Source organism: Cupressus sempervirens, chromosome 6 (assembly GCF_028749045.1).
Source record: "Cupressus sempervirens isolate cs-2001-9-10 chromosome 6, ASM2874904v1, whole genome shotgun sequence".
In the NCBI taxonomy this organism is placed as follows: domain Eukaryota; kingdom Viridiplantae; phylum Streptophyta; class Pinopsida; order Cupressales; family Cupressaceae; genus Cupressus; species Cupressus sempervirens.
In genome coordinates, this window is record NC_143123.1 from 289,920,095 (window position 1) to 289,942,280 (window position 22,186).

Genomic DNA, 22,186 nt, shown 5'->3' on the forward strand with positions numbered 1-22,186 from the left:
ACTCATTTAATTTATCAACTAGGGGCATAAACTTGAAATGGTGTCTGCAAAGTATATGCTCAAACTTATCTCAAATTAAAAATTATTCTACGAAAATTCAAATGATTATGCTACAGGAAATATATGTTAAAGTTGAGAATCAAATCTATTTTAGCAAAACATGAAAATACAGCTGAGAATTACTTCAACTACCTATGCTGCAGGAATAGTCCACTAATTCTAATATCAATGGCTTCAAGAACAACAGAATCTACTCTAATTCTATGAATTGAAGGTAAATCCTATGCTAATTAATTAGTTCACTTCCTGTGTGGAACCCCACAGAGAAGTGAGGTAGAACTACTCAAAGATGGAAACCTGAAATGATATTTTTATTCATAACAACAGTAAACATACATATTGATAAATAACAAGATTACATTCAATACTCAAAGACTCAGAAAACTTCTTCCTTCTACTAAAAACAACTAATTAATTCATTAACTCTAGAACACAAACTCCTAGTTATTTAAGCACAAACTAGGAATAGAATTCCTAAATTTTAGACTCCATCAACTACCGAAACAATGGATGACATTGAATATTATAAGAGATGTATTAACTTTGGTGCCAAATGGAACATGAATCTAGGAGCTTATGTCCCCTGGATTTCCTACTTTGACTCCTACTTTCATGAAAATAGGTACTAGCTATTATGGACAAAATGGTTGGTGATGTGGAAGGTCATTAATAAAATTTACCACTGTTTGGTCAGGCTGCTGACTCCGCTTAGCTAAGTTGACTTCGCCTTTGAATCTACAAAATATTAGTGTCTCCAAAGTAATAACATACATTAGGACTAATTCAAAATATGTCATCTAAATTAGTTTACACTATGTCACATTGCTGCAGGAAAAAGTAATTATAGCATATCATTTTAGTCCTAGAAAGTAATTATGCACACATTTGTCTAAAATTATCATAAACATCACGTTCTTAAACATCAAAGTTTTTAGAAAGTTTGCAAATTCAACTGAAAATGAAAAGATAAAATAGACCATATTCTAGTCTCATCAACTTGCACAATTGAAAACTTCCAAAGAGCCACCTAAAACTTCATTTATTGAATCAATATGTGCTCTTCCATTTGATAGGAGTTTATACATGCCTCCATTTCCTAAGGATATAGAGGTTCCTAAGTATGAAAAATATGATAGAAATGGTGACCCTCATGATCACGTGAGGCATTTCTATGCTATTAGCATGGATCTCATGCATGACAACTCCTACCTTAATGTGTTTGTTTCCTAGAAGTTTAAGAAGGCAAGCTATGGAGTGGTTCAGAAAATTGACTCCCCCTCTTAAAAAATTTGACGAGCTTGCACAACGCTCTATCCAACAATACTCTTATAACATTCAACATCTCGTAACTATGTTGGACTTGTGCCAAATAAAAAAAAATAGGGAGAACTTTTTGCAACATACCTACAATGATGGAGATCCCTATACTCTAGGTACCCTCGACAAGTTCATGAAGCTGAGAAAATGGACATTTTGGTCAACACGTTGGTACTTGAACTATACTTTGACTTAAGAAAATAGTTGTTCACATCCTTTAATGAAATGGTTGAGAGTGCATAACACATTGAGGACATTGCTATCAAGAAGGGTGACATTATTGTGGACAAAGACAAAAATAATAATGGAAATAGCAAAGACAAGGACAAACCTTGGAATAAAAACAAATATGTTGTCAATGAAGGAGTAGCGGACACTCCTAAGACCAAGGAACCTATGTTTAACCTTCTGATGCCATCTATGCTACAAAACAACAAGAAAGTTTGAAACCACAAATATTTGACAAGAGCTCTAAACTTACCAAAAAATGACGTGTTTATACACTGATGGTTGAGCCTTATGAAGTGGTCTTAATGTTGGTGTAAATAAGTATTTACTTATTACACTTAAGTTTACTTAGGTTAATGCATTATTTAATTATTTTTATTTGTGAGACACTTAGGAGTTTGTGCACCTTTTTGAGTTGTCATGTAGACAACATAGGAGTACGCAACTCTATTTAAGCACATGGTGTCTACAACACTAATTTGCACGTCACACTCTTGTAGGCTTATCCTCACATCACTGCACTTACTTTCGTGCTTAATGGAGGATAACCCATATCTGGTGGACATGTGCTTGGTTGTATGACACATCATGGTGCTGATTACAAGACATTCTAAATGTATCTCAAAGGCCTTTATATTTAAGCACTCCTAGTGTACTCTCATGAACCAGTTATTGAATACATTGTTATTCTGATCATACTCTGTCTACTTTGGTCTACTATGTGCTTGTGTTTGAGTTCTTAGTTCCTAGGTGAATTTTTCCCTTAAGAAAATTCTTACATGGTATCAGAGCATAGAGACTTTCTCATCACATAGTCATTCGAGACCACGCTTGCTTCATCACCTCAGCCTGAATATGGAGTGCTGCAAAAATTGAGAGTGTCTAGCACCAGATTTGACCTCGTCATTGCATCTAAAATGATGAATCGGTGAAAATCGACTATAACTTGGGTACCTTGGCCCAAAGTTGACCTTGAGGCAAAAAATTTTTGCAAATCAAAACCTGAAGGCCTCGATTTGTCGTATGGGTATGGTCATTTTTTGCAGATTTATTTGATTAATTTCATATTTGCAAATTTATTTTCCTCTACATTTTTTAATTTCGTCAATATTTTTGGAAACAAGTAGTGAAATTTTTTTTTAGCAGACCCAGGCAGTGACACCCTGGATCTACCAATTTGGAGGGTATATTGTTTGTTCGCAGGTTATTTTATTTGGTGCAATAGGGCAAATTTTATAGTGGCCATACTGAACAAATTGACGGCCTTTATAATTGCATTAACAGTGACCAACTTCACCATCTGGACGGAACTATAAATCCAGTAGATTCTTTCACTCTGCATCCACCACAGTGTTTCTTTTATAAAGCACAAAGTGCTTTCCCACCATAGATGTGGGATTAAACCCGTTGACCTGCAAGATCCCAGTGGCATCTGCATCCGTCCCGACATCCTCCACTGCTACATTTTCTGGCCTCTAACAGATCGTAAGGAATATCCACCCCTTAGAATTCTTTCATCTTTGGTGTAAGGTTACCAACATCGATCCGTAGATCTGTATTCTTTGGCGAGCAGCAGCGAGCTCTAATGTCGATTGACATTACCGACCGACCAACAAAATTTTTAGCATCAAATCTGCAATTTTGGCGATTGTTAATCAATTTTTGGTAGCGGCCTGCCTCCCATTTCTCGACGATCACACAACAATTTTCTGACCTCGACTACACTCACCGCCCGCAGCATCCTCTCCGCACATTTTCGGACAACTTTTAGTGTTCTCATTTTTTGGCATCGACGGTCGTTTTCATCTTTCCAGCTAGGGCATCTACCTTTAGCAATGTCTTTTTGCAACTCTGACATAGACTGAGGTTTTCCAGTGTGCGGATTTTAAAAAAAACTCCTGCCCAAGACTAAAATGATGCCACGTGGCATTCATTAATTTACTCCCACCCTCTAAAGTTGTTACTGATACGCAGCAGCTGGTACTGCCACATCATCATGTGGAAACTAGATTTTTTTGCCACATCAGTCGCCAATTAGACATGACACATCATCGTACGGATCTGCCACGTGTACTTTTCCATACAGTACGGATGGTGACTCAGCTGCCACGTCATCCGAAGGTGCAATTTTTTTGCTGACGTCACCATTTGCCTAGGTTAAATTTGATGGTCGTTTGACTATCATTCCTAGGCATTTTACAATTGTAGTGATGGCCATTTGACCATCAAATTTACAATCATAGTTTTTCTTCCAAACCCCTCTCTAGATTGCTTTTTAGTTTGGCAACCTAACTTTGCGAGCCGATATCTTGAACATCCAAATTCTACTTTGGTGCAATTTTTTTTGAAATCAGGTAGAATTTCTTGAATTTTCTAGTGGTGGTGTTGTTTTCTAATTTTGGTGCACAGATTGTGCAAAAATTGCATTTTTTGGTGATTGTACCTGCATAATCTTGCCTTTTGCAACTTCAGAAGCTCCGTACGAGCACATCTGGTCACTTTTTGAAGTTCTATTTTTTTTGAAAGTGTGTATTTTTTTGTCTAATTTCAAAATTTGAAGTTAGATTCTAGTGTTGTCTAGACCAATTTCTCACTTTCAGAATTAGGCCTTCTTTGGCATTGTAAAGCTTTGATTCTTTTCAGAATTGTTGTAAAACTAAGCTATAGTGCTTAAGTGACAAATTTAAGCCTCATAAGGTAATTGTAAAAGCAAAATCAAAAAGTACACTTTGTTCATTTTGACAAGTGGTCCATTGTAAACACACTACTTATAAAGTGCCAACATCATCTTTTTTGGGGGGGGTCTTTTGATTGAGTGAAAAGAGGGGGTGTACACTATGTTCTTGTGTCTCTATTTTGTGCTCTTTTCATTTTTGCATCATGGGTTTTAAATGTCCTCCTCTAACTTCACGCAACTATTCTACATGGAAAGATATTGCATGGAGTAGATTAATGGAAAAATGATATAGTCTTTATGTTGATGGTAAAATTACCAAACCTACTGATGCTAAAGAACTCATTGATTGGCAAAGACAAGATCGACAAGCTTTAGGTGTTATTAGGAGCTGTGTACATAGCGATCTTCTCTTCCATATTAAAAATTGTTCAGAATCTAAAGAAGCTTGGGATAAACTTGATCAGTTGTATGGTAAAGTGGATGAAGAAAAGGGATTTCAAATTGAGGATGATCTACTTCTCTTGGATCCTAAGAATTATGAAACAATTCAAGATTATATCATCAAAGTCAATGAGTATAGGGCACTTCTAAAAGATTGTGGAAATCCCATTACAGATGACAGGGTGATTCATCACATCCTGAAGAAGCTACCCTCTGAGTATGCCAACTTTGTTTCGAGTTTTAATACTCACAGGTTAATCATGGGATCTACTTATCAGAAGCTTTCCTTTGATGGATTTGTAGACATGTTGATTGTTGAACAATCTCACTTGGTAGATTTTGGACTTCTCAAGTCATCTAAGACCATAGCCTTGGTGGCTAGTGATGATCACAAATCAAGTCAAGGGGGAAAAAGCAACAAGAAGAAGAAGCAGTGGAAGCAGAAAACACAATCTGATACATAACATGACTCCTCTCAACAAGGTGGTTCTTCTTCAAACAAGAAGGGAAGTAATGAAAAGAAGGACAAACTCTTTTGTGCATATTGTAAAAAGCCAAATCATGACGAGCATCATTGCAAGACAAAAAGAATCGATGAGTTAGAAAATCTACTCAAGAAGAACAAGATTCAAGTGCCAGGTACTTCCAAGGAGTCTATTCCAACCTCTTCAAAAGGTAAAGTTCAAGCACTTATGGCAAACACAAATTCTTCTTCGGAATGGATACTTGACTCAAGTGCCTCTTACCACATGGGTTCTTCAAGGGAAGCCTTTTCTTCATTGAAGCAATCAAAGGTACCACACATCTTCGTAGGAGATGATACTAAGATGGAAGTTGAAGGGAAAGGACATGTAGAAATGGAAGATGGGGAATTCAAAGACGTTCTCTACGTTCCAAATCTAAGCTCCAATCTCCTATCAATTTACCAAATCACACAATTAGGAGATGGTAACAAGGTTGAGTTCCTTCCAGATTCAGTGATGGTGCGAAGCCTTAGAGATGATTTATTGGTAGTAGTGGAAAAAGTCAATGATGACAAGAGGTTATACTCCTTCTCCCACTTTGTGCCTAAGAGTCCTTCCCAAGCCTTGTTAACTCACTCTACTTCACAAATCAACTTATGGCATGAGTCATTTGGTCACCTTGACTTCCGCTCTCTTCAGCAACTTTGCTCTAAAATATGGTCAAAGGTCTACCTAATATCATCTTTTCTAAGGGAGAGTTTTCATCTTGTTTAGTGGATATGAATCTCAAGGAGAATTATGATAAAGGGAAGTCTTCTCGAGCTCCAGTTGTTCTTTAGCTAGTTCACATGGTATTACCAGGACCCTTTGCAGTGACTTTAGTTAGCCAAGGTTGCTACATACTCACATTTGTTGATGACTTTTCAAGATTCACTTGGGTCTTCTTCCTTCATCATAAGAGTGAACTGGTTCATAAGCTTCAAGACTTCAAGACTCATGTTGAGCACAAGTCAAGCAAAGCCATCAAATTACTAATAATGGACAATGAGAATAGATATGTAGATAGACAACTTAAGAACTTTTGCAGAATTGAGGGGATTGATCTTCAGAACTCACCAGCATTTAGTCTGCACAAGACAGATGTTACAACTATGAGGATTAGGATTCTCAAGACCATGGCAAGTTGCATGATAAAGGCTAAGTCTCTCAATCCTACACTAGAAGTTGAAGCCATTAGTAGTGCTACTCACATACTTAATAGGTTTCCTCATCTAGCCTTAGATGACAAGACTCCTTTTGAGGCATGGTGTGGCAGAAAACTAGTTGTGAGTCACCTTAGAGTCTTCGATTGTCCATCATCGGCAAACCTTTCTTCCAGGAGTTGCAAGGCACCGACACCTAGGCCTTGTACCTTCATTGGTTATGAAGACAATACAAAGGCTTATAGACTTATGGATCCAGAGACTCATGAGATTTTTGTGGAGAAGGATGTTCACTTTGAGAAAAGTTCATTGAGCTTATCCTCTACTCCTCTTTGCACATCATACATAGTGGAAACTGATAGTGACACCAGCGATATTGCTTCAATAGGTTCAGACACGTGGGGTTCTGTCGATAGTTGAAGTGAGAGGTCACATCAGTCTAGTCCACATGCTTACATTGCCACAGTGAAAGGTCCATCACAACATGGTACATCTCGTCTTCCAGCTCCAGCTTCACTTGACTTGGGAGACAGACTTGAGGACTTACATCTTCTCATTGATGATGATTCTTCTATAGTTGTTGCGAGGGCTCACTCTGACCCTCATGTCCATTCTCTACATGATCAATCTTCATAGGTTGGCGTGATTGTGGATCCTTATGAACAATAATTAGTGGAGGTCTCTTTGTTAGTAGAGGAGACAGATGGTTCAGTGGAATAGGTTCAATATACATTCTTGCTAGATTTGCATTCATTCTTTTTAGCATAGTTTTAAGGGGTGAAATTCAACATCAGTACAGGGATACTTGAGCAGGTTTCAGGGCCAACATACATCTTCAGGGTTGTACCTTTTCCTTTGTTTCTTCCTAAGGGGAGGAACACCATTCTGCATTCATGGACCAGCTTCTTCATCGGAGTGGCTTTTACTTGTTGGCATTCTTCTCTTGGGGGGGGAGCCTATCCTGTCTCTCTTCCTTCTCTTATTCTCTTATGTATATACTAGATGTATGTCGTAATGGAGGGTCTTGATTACTCCATCCATCGATGCATCCTTACTTATCTCTCTTTTTGGGGGAGGGTTTTTCCCATGAGGTTTTCCCTCTTTCCCCGCTTTATGAGAGATTGCATTTTCATTATGTACATGGGTACCTAACATGGCCTAGTAGCTAGGACCCATTATGCATCTTTATCCTAGTTTGTAAGCTTAAGGGCATTCCCTTAAGTTGCACTTAAGGGGGGGGGTGTTGGTGTAAATAAGTATTTACTTATTACACTTACTTAATTTTACTTGGGTTAATGCATTATTTAATTATTTTACATTATTTAATTATTTTTATTTGTGAGACACTTAGGATTTTGTGCACCTTTTTGAGTTGTCATGTAGACAACATAGGAGTATGCAACTCTATTTAAGCACATGGTGTCTACAACACTGATTTGCGTGTCACACCCTTGTAGGCTTATCCTCACATCACCGCACTTACTTTCATGCTTAATGGAGGATAATCCATATCTGGTGGACATGTGATTAGTTGTATGACACATCATGGTGCTGATTACGAGACATTTTAGATGTATCTCAGAGGCCTTTATATTCAGGCACTCCTAGTGTACTCTCATGAACCATTTATTAAATACATTGTTATTCTGATCATACTCTGTCTACTTTGGTCTACTATGTGCTTGTGTTTGAGTTCTTAGTTCCTAGGTGAATTTTTCCCTTAGGAAAATTCTTACACTTAAAAACCTTGATTGCAAACAAGTTGGTTACACTACCAGATAATTCATGTTCCTATGACCCACCCATTAGACCTTCTTGGTGGCGAGAAGATCATATTTGCAGTTACCACAGATGCAAAGGTCATAAGATTGAACACTATTTTAAACTCAAAGACAGTATCCAAGATCTCATCGAGGCTCGTAAAGTTGTCATAGATGGCCTTGTTAAAAATTTTGAGCATAAAGCTTTTAAGCAACCCTTGCCCAAATATGAGAAAAGTAAAACTTCTTGTTGAGAAGTCATTTTACATCATGCTAAATGACAAGAATTCTTGCAAATATCTCTCTTGAAAATATAATTTTGTGAATCAACTCCAAGGTTCTAGGCGATCTTGCGACCTACTAAAATTTTCTCAATTGAAGATAAATGTGAATGCTCATGAGGAGGCCTTTGCTGGTTCATTTTGATCTCAAGTGAAATGAAGAATCTGCACACTGTTTCAAAAATAACACTAAAAAAGAACTATATTTTGTATGTTTATGTTTATTATGAATGCAATCTAACTATGCAACTAATATGAAATCCTATTCTAACAAGGGGGTTAATAAAGAAAATAACAAGAATTTTAAAGCAAATAATGTGAAATTGAAATCCTAACGGATATAAGATACATAAAATAATATGTCTGTGAGTTAAGCTTTCGAAGAAATTGGTAGGTAACGAATGAAAGTAGGAGCAGTGCTTCCTCAATTCCATTGATGCAATCATTGATGAGAAACTTTAATGATCATATGATATTTCACTCTTCATCAAATTGCAAGGCCACAAAAAGTGCGCTCATGCGAGACAGAGGTTATGCAAGCACAATTTGATGATTTCTTCTCGAGCTAGATACGTTAGTGGAATTTGTCAAATTGTAGCAAACACTAGAACTAAAAGATTTCACAACTAGAAAGAAAGCAATAAACCTTTGTCTCACTCACAATTCTATGAACAAAATTCACAATAATATGACACATTCAGGCAAGAATCACTACACTACAAATGTGAGCACCAAAAGCATAATTTTATTGCATAATAACGATGGACCCTATTACATATTACAATAAAGTATTTATAAGAAATCATCTCCTCAATTGGTGTTGAGAGTGAGAGATATTCTTCATGCAATAAAATGCTTTTAAACAATAAAACAAACTAATTATATACAAACTAACAATCTAATTGTTGCTAAATAGGACTCCATCCATATTTCATTAATTAATTGGATGCATGAATCTTTACATGTTAAAAAACAAAGAATTATGAGAGAAGAAAGAAAAGAAAGCTTCAAGTCAAAGTGTAAGTGTCTAGAAGTGCCAAAATTGGAAGTTGATCCTTCATAGGGTGTTTGTAGGAGTTAAACTACCGTCAAAATGCATTTCTGATGCATGAAAAGCTCTATTTTTTGGAACTGGCAGTTAACTATTGGTGAAACTTTTTTGAAAATGCACACTTGAGGAGCTCTAAAGCTATAGACTTGTGCATCTCAAAATGGTCCAAAATCTCAAAATTTTACTAAGTGTCAAAATTGAAATTTTGGCATATGGGTTTTGTTCTTCTTCATCCCAAAGCTATGTTTGGATGTTTGCCCTTGAATTTCTCTATAATCTCAGTAATTTTAGTTGCAACTAGTAAATTTAAAGCCTCGTATTTATCCTTGACCTTCTATCTATATTTGTCTACCTTAATTCAAGTATCAGCAAAATTCTCAAGCTAGGTATCCAATTTAACAAAGCTTCTTTAGTCCTAAAGGCTTGCCGAATATCTTTGTCATCAGTAGCTTCCACAAAAATATTCTTAAAATTATCTACCACTGTCTCTATAGGTAACTAATTCTCTCATTCCTCATCTTCAAAAATATCCAGGCAAGCATCGATGTAATGCTTCTCTGCTTCCAAAATTTTCTCTCGAGCTTGGTCCTTGAGCCTATGGATCTCTGCATATAATGTTTCCATCACTTTATTGTTATTCACTATTTTCTCTATCCAATCATCAATCATATCTAACTCTTCCCCTTTGTATACATATATCAAAACTCTATACCTTTTCCCCGTTATGGCTTGCAAAATTTGTAAGTCCTTACTCCAGGATCTTACCTCATCCATAATGCTAAAGTCTTGCTTCAAAATCACTTATCATTTTATTTAAATTCTCCTGTGTAGTGTGCAATAACTTTAAGTTCCCTTGGATTATCAAAGTTCCCTTCTCTTCAAAACTTTCCCACCACTGTTGATAGGCTTTCAAAAATGGATCCATATGCATAGCTCCCCCTTCTCTAAGAAAGATATTCAATGTGTCCTTGGGGTGCTCAGGATCAAGAGGACCAACTACTTTGGCCAAATATCCCCTTAGGATCTCGTTCTTCCTTTGAAGTGTTTAGAGTTGAACCTCTTCCTGCTCCATGCTCTTGAGGATTTCTTTGATTCCCATGGTCACCATTAATCAAGTTGTATCTCGTGTGGGTCTTCCCAACATAACCTCTTTGAGTTGATAATCTTGGGGACCAAGGTTTCTGAATTTGTGTCTTTAGGAGGGATAGCCACTTGCATAAACAATTCCTAGTCTTGTGTATTGGTGACAAACACCAACAGTTGTGCCTCGGGCAATGGGGACTAAGGCTTATTCAAAATCTCTACAATCTCAAAAATGTCTTCCTCATCGGTGTGTAATTGAGGTTTGGTACTCCTCATCATTTCTTTTTGGAGCCATCTTGGGATGTGCTCAACCAAAGACCTGCCTCTCAAGGATGAAGGAGTATGTTCTGCTACTTCCTTCCCCTTATTGCTCCTTCTCAGAGTACTCTCCGTTTGTGAGGGCTCTTATTCTGTGGTCTTAGTCTCAGTGGACCATGTAGCTTGCACCTCAGTGTCTTGGGAAGGTGGTTGAGAATATTCCACCATTTGTCCCTCCTTCAGCACCTTATCGATCACCATTTGTTCCTATTCCTCCTCTTGTGATGGTTCCTTCTAAACCTGTTCATCTTTTGAACTCTGGGGCAGAGGAGTGACCCTGTGAATCTGGCGGCATTTGTGTCCAGTCTTCTTATTGAGGTTCACCTGTAGGGGTATCCTTGATCTTATCCCCAACTAGTTTTATACTGATGGCCATAAAATCAAAATCTGACATTTTGAAAAAGTCATCACCTTCTTCACTTTGCTTATCCACCCATTTTTGTACTTCATCTTCCGAAGAAGAAACTTCCAAGGGTCTTGCTAGGGTGGATGGCAATATGCCTATTGTACTTCTTCTCCTTTCTTGCTCGGTGGCTTTGGCTAGCTAAGTGCTTCTTTGTAGGGGTAATTGTTCTTCTTCATTTGTCTCCTCTTCTTCCTCCTCTTCTCCTTCCATAATGGTCTCAAGAATAGACAAAAAAGGCACCATTCTCCTAGTCACCCTTTGCCTTTTCTTCATTCGGATCTTGATCCTCTTTTGTTTTGTGGAGGTAGAAGAGGATGTTGGCTCTTCTTGCGAAGGAGGAATGGAAACTTGTTCAGACTCTCCCTCTTCTAATTGGCTAGGCACAAAGGGAGGCAATTGAGGGTCATCTTGGACTTGAGCAGCTACAGTATCCTCAGACCCTTGTACACTCTCTTCCTGTTGCTGGGAAGATGCTTGTGCTTCGCCTTGTTCTGTTTGAATCCTTTGAGGGGAGGTATTCTTCCTCTTGTTCTTTCCTTTCCTCTCTAGAGGATGGTAGTATCCATAGAGCAGTCAAGTTGGTACACTATCTCTGACCTGATGGGAGACTAGGCCGCAAAAGTAGGAATTGTAATTTTTTTCCCTCTACCTTTCTCAGGGCAGGCTCGAGCATGGAAGATCACGGTGTCAAGAGTTAGATCAAGTTGAAAAGGCTTATTGATCCAATCCTTCATCATTCTAAAGACATGCCTTTCCCAATGATTAATATCATCGCCCTCCTCCCTGTCAACCTTAGCTTTCATGATGGGTCTCTCTCCTATTTTGTCCAAGTTGAACAGGGGGTGCAGCAGCTCCCGTGAATCTCGTTGCCTTATTTCCTTTGGGATGTTCAGCTTGAGAGTCTTCTCTGCTAGATACAAATTCATCCTACAATACTCTCTTATGCGAACATCATAGTCATTTGTTGCATTCATCCAATGATCTTCAATAGCATCTTCATGGTGGAACTCCTTACCAACCAAACTCTCTACTCTCCCGATATTATCAAAATAGAGCCTAGGGGAATTGTACTATTTGAGGGGATAATTCTCCCATTCCCACTCAAAAGAAAAAATATCTTGCTTCCTTTTGACTTGGTATGGTCCTATGACCAGAGGCCATGTCCAACAAGGTCTCCTCTATCTCTTAGCCCTCTCATACAAATTCAATCTGTCGAGCAATCTCTAATAACACCGCTTTGTCACTTGGATATCTAGGGAGCTTCTTGGGGTTGATAGTGGCACCAGCTATTCGTAGATATGTGAATGTCTTGAATTGGATGAAGTAGGCCCTGAGAACTATTATCTGTGCTATTGCCTCATTAGATAGCCTCTTTGCGTAATCACCTTCTATGAATCAGATGACCGCAAAAATGAATGTGTCATTCTAATTTTGTATTCCTTGCTTTCTACTGAGAGCTTCTTCCTCACTAGCAAAGGGTAGACAATATAGGGCCAGGCATTAAGATCTTGCATACTACCTCTTTTGTACAAACTAGGGTAGTTTGTCGCCCTTGCTGCAAGGAGATAAACCATTTAAAAATTCATATAGAACTTCTTCTTTTCCTTAACTGCCCCTAATTGCTCATACAAGTTTTCAATTAGTGTGGTGGCCTAGTCTAGTGGCATCCTCACTATCCTGATTATCTCAACGAAGTTGACCATAAAAGTGTTGAGTGGCCAATTGCTGGTAGACCCATAACTCTACTCAAAAGGATGATGGAGTAGCCAATATCTTCCTTCATGTATCCCCTAGTCATGTCCACCTTTCCTGTGACCCTGCCCAAAGGATTCTTTTCAATGAGGTAGGAGGATTGGATGATTTTCGATGCTTCTTTGGGGTGCTCCCTGTACCATCTCCTTGTTGCTTCATAAGAGAGTCTTGTGAACTGATTTTCCCTTGGGAGGTGGAAGACCCTCTCAATGTTTTCGGGTCGGAGGTCCAAGACCACTTCTCTTGTCACGCTCTTAATCACTCTCTCTTTAGCAACAAAATGTTTAGTGTCATAATCAATTATACTAATTGCACTAATACGAGATGCGAAGCTATGCTCACCAACCTAGAATGGATCAAGGCAGATACTAGAGTTGATCTCTCTATGGGTTTCTTGTAGATTCTAAGGATCTCTCCCAAGTTTGTATGTCCCAAATCAGTATCTTTGTTTTCTGTATAGTCATCTTGAAATCTCAACTTTGATGGCACGCCATGAAATTTGAACACAATGGGTTTTGGTGCCATTTTCTCTCTAGAAGTGGATGCCATAATATTTGCACGACATGAGAAAAACATTTATTAGTAAGAATAGTGAGATCCTAAAAAATTTAAAATAACACAAAAGCACTCAAATTTTATTAACAAAAAATAAACATGAAAAAAAAAAATGAGATGCTCAATTTGGGCGCCTTTGTTTATTTTTTACATCTATTATTCTTTCATTTTATTATTTTTTTTTTTTTTATTATTATTTTTTTATATTTATTATTATTTTTAAAGGTTTTTTTGACTAAGAGGTGGATGCGTGGTGTGCTAAGTGCGATGCTAAGCACGTGCATGGTGCAAGCGCAAGTGGAGCAATGAAGGCGCAATGCAGTGGAGGGTTTCATTTTGCATGCAAAGCAGTGGAAATGAGTGGCACACAGGGCAGGACGTGAAGTAGGTGCACACACGGGTGCACGACATCGAAGTGGTTTGTGTTATGGGCACAGAGAGCGCGCAATGGGCAGGGAACAAGCACAAGCATGCCGCGTAGTGCAAATGCATTGCGTAGGTGTGATCGTAGTAGACAAGTGCAGAGCGTGGTAGATGAGTGCAGAGCACACACGAGCACACGACATGGTGCAAACACACTATGCGGGTGTGAGTGCAGAGCGTAGTAGACAAGCGTGGAGCGCGCGCATGGGCGCAGAACAAAGAGGATACCTTAGTGCACTGGCACTTCAAAGTTTTTGTGAAGTTGGGAAGATGTGGGGGGGGCTTTATAGCCGTGCCCACCCATGAGGTGCGCGGCCTGCCCCTGCGCAAGTGCACAGGTGTGCGCCACGCACCACCATGGGTGATGTGCGCCCCGTGCATATGTGTGGTGCTTGGGTGCATTAAATTTTTTATTATTATTATATTTATAAAAAAAAAAATTGAAAATTTTACAATTTTTATATTTTTGAATTTTTAATTTTTTTATATCTTTTTCGATTTTTCCTTTTTTTTGGTTTCTTTCTGATTTTCCAATTTTCCATCCATCTGATTTTTACGATTTTTAAATTTTGACTCTCTAACATTTCTTCGAATCCTCGAACTGTGAGTTCGGGGACTCGAAAAAAAAGTAGGGGGTCCCCTATTCCTTGAGGGAATGGGGCATGTGTTATGGATCCACAACACTTCCAAGGCTCTTAAGAAGAATCATGACACCAAGATCAGCTATGCCTATGCTGACACAAACAACATTATAGGTATGTTTGAGCCCATTGAGTATCTATGCATGGCAAGTTCTAATGATGACAACCAACCTGAGAATGAAAGACCCAAAGTTGTCCTAAAAATACAAAATACTCCCCAACACCATAATGATGCTAGACCTAAGGTGATACTCTGAGTGGCCAAATCTTCTTCTTCACAGACTGAACTGCTTAACGTTGTCACTTGGGGGCAATCTAAAGTTGTCCTAAAAGTTGCTCATGATCTTAAGAATGCTTCATCTTATAAACAACCAACTACCTCCAGGATCTCCAAATATTACCTTGTTAGCCAACTGCAATGTACGCTGGCTCAAATTTCCATTTTTGAGTTGATAGAATTATCCCCTTTGCACAAGCATATGCTTGAAAAAGCTTTTTGTTCTGCCAGCATTCCCATAGATACTGATGTAGAATGATTCCAAGCTATGGTGAACCATATCTCTTCACCTCACTACCTCACCTTTTTTGAAGAAGATGACTGAGCTCTTAGTCATCCCCACAACCTTGCTCTCCATGTTGAAGTTCAAATCTTTCGTACTCACGTTCACCAAGTCTTGATAGACAATGGTGTAGGGTTGAACATCATTTCATTCAATGTGGTCCAATAGTTAGGCATGTCTGAATTTTCCATTAACCCTAGGTGCAAGATCACTATAAAATTTTATGATGAGGTCGAAAGACCTTGTAAAAAACTAATTGTGCTTCCAATTAGAGTTGGTCCAATTGAGAAGAATGTCATTTTTCAAGTCCTAAACATACCACTTGCATACAATTTTTTGTTAGGATGACCATGGATTTGTGACATGCAAGCAGTACTGTCTACGTACCATTAGTGAATCAAATTCCCTTTCAATGGTACTGAGATAAATATCCCTGATGACAACTCGATGTTTATCAATACATTATCTATTGCAGAAAAATTGGTTCCACATAATCGCTCTTCTCATGAGCTGACACTATCCTTTACAGAGTGTGAATAAAAATTGAAAAAGATGAGCCTTGAGATGGGCGAATACATTATAGACTCTATTGCTTCTTTACCTATTTCCCCTCGGTCTTATGAGAATCCTTCTACCAAAAAGAAGTCTTCTACTTCTACAATGACTCTTTTTGGCACTTTGTACAATCTTTAGTTCCCCTAGAAGCAAAAAAAGAAGAAAAAGCAATCAAAGATTGGATCTATAGGGAAGAGGAAGATGAGGAGGAAGTCATAGTCACTACTCCCATCTCTCCTAAACATTATGGAAAAGGATATAAATTTCTCACAAATATGGGCTATTAGGGCCACAGGTCCTTAACTGGTAACAAAAAGGCTCTAGTTGAACCTTTAAGTCATACTCAAGGTCATGACACTCAAGATACTATTGGCCTAGGTTTTGGGCTAGAAGATGAAATACCAACATTTGATTGAAGAGCACCCATGGGTAGTGAATTAGAGGATGATGATTCTCCCTTTGTTTTTGCCACTTCGTAAGATGAGGACTTTATGCCTCGCACTTCTCTCCTTTGGGGAGAAGAAACACTAACTACCAATAATGATGTTGAAGCTTCCACTTCTCAATAGCAGGAACAAGATGAATCTGGCCATGAAGACATAAATAGAGGACGAATTAGACAAAACATTGCTCATTCAATTGCTAGAGATTAGAGTACAAACTCTCACAAGTACGAATGGGAAAGCCTGTTAAATGTATCTTGTGAACTAGGGGTGGATGTGATTCACACCTATGCAACCCAACCAAATGTAGTCAAAGAGTCTAGTATAGGGTCAGATGAGTTTGACTTGCAAAATGCTTTAGTGGATCACACTGGTCCCTCTAGGTCTATTCCTGATCTAGACTCCTTTGCAATGTTCACTATAGGCTGGACTTCACATGTCACCAGAGATGACTCTTTTCGCATTAACAACCTTGAAGCTTCCACATCACTCTCATTGATTCATCCTGATCTCATAGATTGGTCGGTTCAAAATCAAAGACCTGAATTATTGTCTTCTCAAAATAACTATGAGATTGCTTGTTACCTAAATTCCATTGAACCCATCACTTCTTCCACCAATGAACCCACAGTTAACATGATAGAATCAGATATCAAGTACCTCATTCATAAAATTAAAAGAAAAAATAAGTGATCATATGGGAAAACCACTTTGTGGTAGTATCTGAACCTTAAAAAAGTTTTCAAAAAAAGACGTATCTAATGGTGGAAACCTCCTCGAGGCACTTGCGGATGAGGTACTTGGTATTCTGCCATGCTATTTTTAGGAAAGATCTTTGATTCTCATCGAACCTACACAATCTATCAACTTAGGGACAGAGGAATCTCTAAAATTATTCACGTGTCTCAATCACTATCAACTAAAGAAAAGGAGAATTTTGCCAAATTCTTTCAAGACAAGAAGATCAATTTTGCATGGACATACTTAGATATGCTAGGGCTTGACACAAATCTTCTCATGCATCATTTATCTATCTCTCCTAGTGTAAAACCTATTAAACAAAAACTAAGAAAGATACATCCACATGTAGCCCTCTTGGTCAAAGAAGAGTTGGAAAAAATCATAAGTGCAAACTTTATCAGAGCTATTGACTATACGAAGTGGATTTCCAAAATTGTACCTCTGTCTAAACATGATAAATCCATTCGAGCTTGTACTGATTTCAAAGATCTAAACAAAGCATACCCCAAGGATGAATTTCCACTACCAAACATAGAGATGATAGTGGACATGATGGCGATTTATGAAATGTACTCCCTCATCGATGACTTTTTTGGGTATAACCAAATTAAGATTGCTCTAGCTGATCAAGAGAAGACAACTTTTACACGTGCTTGGGGTACTTTCTGATGGAATGTCATGCCCTTTGGGCTCAAAAATGCTAGTGCTACCTATCAAAGATCAATGACCACCATCTTCTATGACATGATGCATAAAAATATGGAAGACTATGTTGATGACACACTAGCTAAATCTAGAAAACGAGACACCCATCTTGAAGACCTTAGTCTGATATTGGATCGTATGGAACAATTTCAACTTAGGCTGAACCCAAAAAAGTGTGCCTTTGGTGTCACTTCTAGAAAATTGCTAGGCTACAATATATCAACAAAAGGTATTGAGCTTGATCCTAAAAAGGTCCAAGCTATCATGGAAATGCCTCCTTTGAGAAATATCAATCAACTTAGAAGTCTGCAAGGACGTCTCCAATCCATTAGAAGATTCATTTCTCAGTTGGTTGATAAAGCTCAATATTTTAACAAGAATTTGCATAAAGGCTCTACTCGTATTTGGAATGAAGTTTGTCAACAAAGTCTAGACCAAATCAAAGGGCACTTGGCTAAACCTCCATTTTTTATGCCACCCATTCTGGGAAGACCTTTGATTTTGTACATCTCAATTACAACTTCTTCTCTAGGAGTATTATTAGCACAAAGTGGTGAGACTAGTAAAGAATAGGCTATATATTACATTAGTCATACTTTGTTAGCTTATGAAATGAACTACACGAGTATTGAGAAAGCCTGCCTGGCAGTGGTATTTGCTTCTCAAAAACTCTGACATTACATGTTGGCACATGCAGTTCACGAAATTGCCAAAATTGATCCTCTGAAATATTTTTTGAGAAAAGTTGCGCTTACTGGTTGTTTGGCTAAATGGATGATGATTCTTTCTGAATTTGACATTCAGTATGTCGAACGTAAATCCATCAAGGGATAGGCCATAGCTGACCAATTAGCTAATTTTCTACTAGAGGATACAACACCCATGTAAATTGAGTTTCCAGATGCCTCAATTATGTACATTATGAAGAGAACTTGGAAAATGTTCTTTGACGGTTCTCATACATAGAATGGGGCTAGAGCAAGTGTCTTATTTATTTCCCCTCAAGGTTATACAATCCCCAAATTTTACAAACTCTTATTCCCTTGCATAAACAACATTGTAGAATATGAGGCATTAACAGATGGGATCAAAATGGTTCTTGAATGGAGAATCACTAAATTGCACATCTATGGAGATTCTCAACTTGTTATAAACCAAGTAAAAAATGAATATCAAACAAAGGATGAAAAGTTGATATCCTACAAGAAGTTGATAGATGCTCTAAGGAACTATTTCACTTTTGTGACATTCTAGCACATTCCTAGAGTAGAAAACAAGGTTGTTGATGCTATGGCCACTCTAGCATCTATCCTCCAACTACAAGAACATGAATTGTGATTTGAGTTCTTGGTGGAAGGACTATGTCATCTTGCCTATGATTCTTCAGGTAACCAGGTGATCTACATTGTTGTGGTTCATGATTCCTCCTGCTATGTGGCTATCTTCTCTTACCTGCATGATTAGGTTATTCCTAAAACCCTCACGTGTAACCAAAAATGCCAAATCCTCTGTAATGCTTCACATTACGCTTTGGTCTATGGTGACTTGTATAGGAAGAGTCTAGACCGAACGTTGCTTAGATGTTTAGAGCTAGAAGAGTCCAAAATGACACTCGTTGAAGTCCATGACAACATTTGTGGGGTACATTCTAATGGCCTTGCACTTGCTTGAAAATTGCTTAGGGTGGGGTATTACTAGCCAACCATGCAAGCTGAAGTTGTCCATTATGCTAAACTGTCAGAAATGTCAACTTCATGGAAACTTAATTCATGCTCCTAGACATGAGTTGATTCCCTCTGTGACATATTGGCCATTTCAACAATGGGCCTTTGATATGGTAGGCAAAATTCATCCAAGTTCATCTAGTAGTCACAATTTCATCATCATATCAACTGAGTATTTTACCAAATGGGTTGAAGCTATGCCACTATCTACTACTATAAGCAAACATGTTGCAATGTTTATACTGAAGCACATCATTTTTCGTTATGGTATTCATTCCTCCATTGTTACTAATAATGGAGGACAATTCAAGAACAAGGACCTCAAACAACTATACAAGAAATTTTGAATCAAACAACATTGGTCCTCTATCTACTACCCTCAAGGGAATGGCCAAGCTGAGGCCTCCAACAAAAATTGCTAAAAATCTTACACTGAACAGTTCACAAGTCTAGGAAAGATTGACACTTATAGATAAATCTAGCACTTTGGGCCTATAGAACTACCATTCATACTCCTACAGAGGCTACACCCTTTTCTCTAGTCGATGTCTATAAGGCCATTCTCCCATTAGAAGTTGAGATCCCCTTTTTGTGAGTCTCCTTATATGGGTTGATAACCGATAAAGACCATAGAGCTATGCGAGTACAAGAACTAGAGACTCTTGATGAATGCCACAAGATTGCTTTTGATCACATGAGGGCTTTTTCAGAAGCATATTTCTACTCAGTATAACAAGAAACTTCACCCTCGTGAGTTTCAAGTAGGTGAACTTGTGCTTAGAGAGAATCCAAAAAATCAACAACATAGAGAGCAGAAGGGAAAGTTTGAACCTAATTGGTTAGGTTTGTACATTATCACAATAGTATTTGAGTCTAGTTCTTATCAACTGTCTACTCCTGAAGTGGAAGAACTTGCAGAGCCTATCAATGTCCTACATTTGAAGAAGTTCTATGCTTAAAAGCTCGCGACTCAGCTATCTTGTACATATTTATTGATCTTGAGAAAATCCTAAAAATCAGAAAATGTCTTGAAAAAATGATCTTCTTAGTGAAAACCTAGCAATAGGCACTTTGATGTATCGCCAAAAAAAAAAAAATCAAAAATGCCAAATTTTTTGAAAAAAGTCCTAAAAAAATCTGTCAAGTGTTACCTAGAAATTTTTGAAAACCTAGAAATAAGTGTTACTTGAGACCCTTGCACCTATGTCTATTGGCCTCACTCACCCACTTCACAACACATTGCCTAACTTGAAATTGTTTCTCGTCCTTGTCGCGAGGACATAACTGCTTAGACTATTGAGGTTTCCTTGTGCATTAGGGTTTCTTTGGAAACTCACAAAATATTTTTTCTCAACACTACCCCCCAACTTGACATCAATTTTTTCTCAACATTTTTTAGATAGTTTACCTACAATCTCTGATGTCGTGATATTTCTCACTCTCATAATCAAGTCTTGAAGAGGTGGCCAAACAACTTACACACACAAACACACACAATTAAACATTTAAATAACTGAGCTATGATGAACTTTATCTACTTGGTGTGTTGTCTATGATGATTTATTTGCTATGTGTTCCCTCCCTAATAGTCTTTCGAGGATGTCATGGACTAGAAGACTAGGTGCATGGGGCATTTTTTCTTGCTTTTTGCTTGTGGTTATACTTTGTTCGTCTATAGTGTTTACAACATTCATGCTTGTCCTATTTGACACTTTGACTTACAACTGTATTATCCTTGACTATTTTTGCAAGACCAAACTCGAGGGTTATCATGGCACTTGTGGCTTGATATAGGTTTAATCTTACTATATCAAACCTAAGGAATCTAGTTGCATAGCCATCTTGACATACATGTCTTTGATGCTTAAATTGGATTTCCACATTCCTATTTGATATAGATCATATTCATATCATCATAGTTACACTAGTGATGGTTGTATGATCTCATGATGTCCTTAATAAACACTCAATGATGAAATAAGAGACTAAATGTTATGTGTTTCTTGCTAGTAAACCACTTTGCATATTAGCTTGCATTTAAGGTTTATTCTCTAGCTAATTCCTTGTCTCATTCTATCATCACCATTGCATATTAGTTTAGAAGCATCTTGCATGGTAGTTTAGTTCTTTTGCAATAGTCTAGCTCACATAGCATGATTAGCTTGGATATGGTAATACTCTCATCTTGTTAACATAGCTGCACTTTGCATTTCATATTAGCTTACTTCATATTCGCATTTCATTTTGAGTGTTCTCATTGTAGACACTTGCATTCTCGCTCTTGTCTCAAAGAACCTCTCATTGCATGGTTTACTAGCAAGAAGAGTATCTCTAAGACTCAGTTGAGAGCCTTCATATTTGAATCATACTCTCTTGCACTCTGTGGATATGGAGCTCTAACCTGGCATCCAAGCATTCTAAACTCATGGAATCACTTGGATAGAAAGTTTTAGAGTGTTACACAAATCGAGTGTACACCAAGATCCCAAAACAGGTTTCAGATCCTAGAAATCAAGCACAAATTTTGAGATCTAGCCATTTTAGTATAGAGAGAAGTTTATAAGTGGATAGATGAAGGGAAGATAAGACCTAGGAGGATAGATCCTATAGAAGTAACAATATCCATCAATTCTTTTCTCGTTGAAGTGATATTGATATTCTTGTGCAGTATGGCCATACTGGTGGTATTTGTGACAATACCCATTAAAATTACATTGGATACTAGGGGAAACCTGTTTGTGCCAACATACATTTGAAGTATGCCCTACTTTACCACAACAATAAGAGGTGGGCTTCTTA

The 22,186-nt window shown here is 37.9% G+C and overlaps 1 protein-coding gene across 3 annotated transcripts in view; it reads right to left on the reverse strand.

The window, feature by feature from the left end:
• The window catches only part of LOC149552352 (uncharacterized), an 85,174-nt gene that overhangs the window by 56,954 nt on the left and 6,034 nt on the right, over window positions 1-22,186 (reverse strand). The window contains exon 2 of one of the 3 annotated variants that reach the window (XM_089787895.1): window positions 353-795. The exons of 1 other annotated variant lie outside the window; for it this stretch is intronic. In XM_089787895.1, the coding sequence (XP_089644021.1) occupies window positions 773-795 (23 nt within the window). In that variant the 3' untranslated portion in view covers window positions 353-772. Of the gene's footprint in view, window positions 1-352; window positions 813-22,186 lie in introns of those variants that run through there. One more of the 3 variants, XM_089787896.1, reaches the window with a different exon arrangement.